The sequence below is a fragment of the Chondrus crispus genome, genomic scaffold (assembly GCF_000350225.1).
Source record: "Chondrus crispus Stackhouse genomic scaffold, scaffold_128, whole genome shotgun sequence".
Lineage (NCBI taxonomy): Eukaryota > Rhodophyta > Florideophyceae > Gigartinales > Gigartinaceae > Chondrus > Chondrus crispus.
Window position 1 is genome coordinate 39525 of NW_005179001.1, and position 3693 is coordinate 43217.

The window sequence follows — 3693 nt, forward strand, 5'->3', positions numbered from 1 at the left end:
ATATGTGAAAGGACGGACATCAACAGGCAAAGTGTTACTCATGTTTGGATGGATATCGTGCCCACCTGTCCTTAGATGTACTAGATATACTACTGGAGGGAAATGTGGTAGTTTATGCGCTTCCTGCTCATACGTCAGAAAAGACCCAACCTTTGGATGTTGTTCAGTTTGCGGCATTTAAGGGTTCCCTCAACCGCATTGTCAGTGGCACAGCCAAAACAGTTACAGACAAAGCGTGGGATATATTTGACGTTTGTGCCCTGCTACGAGAGGCCTACATTAGTTCATTCAACTCGACGAATATTATGGCTTCTTTCAGACGGTGTGGGGTATGGCCCTGAGATGCTATGAGGTTATTAGGTGTTCCACGTCCCACGAATGATGGGGGGGGACGTGGTTGCGTCACGGGGCATCCGGATTGAGGTACAGTAGAGCGGACTCGGGCAGGCGTTGGCGGTGGTGCGCTTGCATCTGGGCCGGGCGTGTCATACAGCACGGCGGGAGGGGGAGGGGGTGCGGATGTGGGTGCGGCGAAGGTGAGTGGGGCTCGCGCTCGGCGGGGGCGCATGCGGTGGCACGGGTGGTGGGGTGGGTCAGTGACTGGGGCGACTGGGGCGGGTGGACCGGGCGTGTGCGGAGCGCGATGCCGTGCTGGACGGGCTCTTGCTCAGCTCCGCGGCGTCGGGGCTGAGGCCCTGGGTACGCGGTAAATCAGTTGGGTGTCAGATGGTGATTCTGCGGTCGGCGGACAGGGATGGTGGTGTGAGAATGTGAGTGGTAGTTGATGTCGGACTCGTGCGGTTGAAGGGAAGTGGGTGAGTATTCTATTTCTTGGATTTCCGTGAAATGCGACATGCGACATGTGGGAGGGTGGGGGGTGGGACGTTGGCACGGCGGGCAAGTCTTGAGTGGAGGTTGTGTGGGCGGACAGTGCTGTAGGAGAGATGAATTGGATTGAAGCGAGAGATGGAAAGGGTGTCAAGAGAAGTCTCGCGAGACGAGAAAGACGGTGGTATTTGACAGAAATCGGGGGTAAGATAGGAAAAATAGAGAGAGAAGTTAATGTTGGTCGACCGTTCAAGCGAGTTGATATCTCGCATTGGTGGGAGGTCGTGTGAGCGAGCGACTTGACCAACGGGACGTTGCACACTACTCTGTGTGTCTCGTTCCTCCTCTCCCGGCGTTCGAGAGAAGGCCTTGAATATAAGGGCAGAGAAAACATGCAAGTACATCTACGTTACAGTTATGCACTCAAGTGCATGCTGTACGAAGGTTGGTAATTTCTACAGGTGAGGTGGTGGTGAGGAGGGTTGCCAAGGTGTTTGATATGCAATTTCTACAGGTGAGGTGGTGGGGAAGGTTGCGGAAGGCTGTGCCATCCCAAACTTGGTAAGCACTTCTCCAAGTTACCCGGTACTTTTGCTGCGAGAGGTATGCACCTTGTGAACCTTGCTGTTAAAAATGAAAGGTGTTTGGATGGTTGCTCAATGATTGTGACAAGTGCGAGGGCACAGACGGTTGACGTGGGAAGGTAGAATTTGTCTTTTATCAAGACAAGAATTGACTAGCCCTGATTTTTGGGGGGTACAGTACCGAAGGGTACAGTACCGAAGGGTACAGTAGAAGTAGTTGTATGAGGCGAGTTGGGCATTCTGCTTGGCGTGGTAAGCTTGAATTGTGATTGGAAGCAGTTGTGCAGCTCTGCACTGTGTGTCACAAGTACTGTAATGCAGTTTATTTTGGTGGTAAGCTTGAATTGTGATTGGAAGTAAGTTGTACAGCTCTGCACTGTGTGTCACAAGTACTGTAATACAGTTTATTTTTCTGTAATTCTCAGCCGCACAGTCGCCATCCCGTCTCACAGTGGCGGCCGAACCAGTTGATGAAAAGAGAGGCGTGAATGATTTTATTTTGCGACATTTGGGAAATGGTGGCACACATGACATCCTTCATATCATTTGGTAGAATACGAAGAGAGATTAAGGACTTTCATTGTTATGACATCAGAATATAAGAAAAAGTGGTCGATATGTCAAATCGTATTGGCAGGAGGTCCGCATATTTCATGCAATGGCAATGAGTCAACATAATCCTCAACATGAAAGCGAATCACTGTACACAATTTACATTTTAGTCTTTTTCGGTCTTCAGCACACCATAATTTCTGGGATAGCAGTACACATCACAATTTTAATGGAACTCGGTGTCACACATCTGGATTTTCATTGCAAACAGTGCATTTCAACTCCTATTTTTTTCGAAACGGTACACATAGCGAAATTAATTGGCGGCTGCGGTCCATTCTCGGACTTCATCGGTAATCGGTACACCAAACCTGGCGGTGACAATACGAAGAGGCGAATATTTCGGCATTTTGTTGCGAAGTGTATGTAAGAATATTCCCGTCGCCGTCGGACATTCACCACCGCCGTCGATACCCATACTTACGAGTGTGTCGCACCCGACAGCGCCTACCTTGGCCATTCGCTTCTGCAGTATACATCATTTGCCATTTCATGTCAGGTATGTTCTCCCTCCGCCATTATACATTATAAAACCACCGTTTTCCATTGCGAAGCATTGCCGCCTGCATTGCCATTACTATTTGAGCACCAGCACCGTTTTGCCATACTTTTATGTGTCCACTTTTAACCACTCCTAGATCAACTGCGGCGACCATGTCGTATTGTAGTAACTCGTAACACCGAACTGCAGTTAAATCTCACTGTTTACGTTGATGTCCATTTACGTGGTCATTATGACGGCCATGTCCAGAAATTCCCTTTTATTTTCTAATGCGAAAGATCAAAACATCAATCATGTCTCACACACGCCACACCAATTTGCAAGAGCCAGTGAACGCGGACTTCAACGGATCTCAGGTGTAAGTTTGCCCCGTTCTGTAATTCCGTTTATTGAGAATTGGATTTAAATCACGGTGCATATCGGGTTGTGGACAACCCGCACTGGGTCCCGCACTTCCACAGGGATCAAGTTTACCCTTCGAAGGGCAGTGCAGCACCACTGCTGTAGATAGGTCCGTGGCATGTGCAGAGCAACGTACAGCACAATACCCTCGGCACAGTTGGATTTAGTTGCTTTACCCTTGGGTACATTATTAAAACCATCCTTGCTATTGTGCGGTACGGTGCTCTATTCTCAACTTTGGGCAAGGCCAAACCAGCTTTGGAAGAAAACGGATGCAAGGAGGTGATCTCAGGACCACGAGTCCCGCCACCACATACTGTAGCAACACCGATCTGCCCAGCATCCGCGCCGGGCAGAATACTGTATAAATTTACTACCTAATGGTAAAAAAAAAGAAATATTTACCGCTGCCATACGCACAACTGGCGAACCAGCCCAAAGTGAGCTCGTCTCTACGGGATACAATCACCAGCATGCCCTAATTAGTCTCCAATAACAGCACGGTATGACTCTGTCCAGCAGAGTGCTGAGTCAGACGGACAAGCAACGACCGTCCGCTTTTCCAAACGCACGCGCCGGCCGCCTCCAAAGCGAGCCACCCTCCATCTCTCCATCCCCCCCCCCTACAGCAGTAGAAAAGGAGATTGTGCGGGGTACAGGGTACATACCCTGCCGTTGGGAATGCGGCGACCTGCATCGCTGTGTTCGGGAGATGAGCGGTGGCTGGACGTGTGCTGGTGGCGGTATTGCACTTTGCGGGCTTAT

General features: G+C 49.9%; 1 protein-coding gene across 1 annotated transcript in view; it reads left to right on the plus strand.

The window, feature by feature from the left end:
- Window positions 1–3640: 3640 nt before the first annotated feature.
- CHC_T00002145001 (hypothetical protein) overlaps window positions 3641–3693 on the plus strand; it is a 1403-nt gene continuing 1350 nt past the window's right edge. Inside the window, exon 1 of the mRNA XM_005713352.1 lies at window positions 3641–3693. This exon is cut by the window's right edge and continues 232 nt beyond it. Within this exon, the coding sequence (XP_005713409.1) occupies window positions 3641–3693 (53 nt within the window).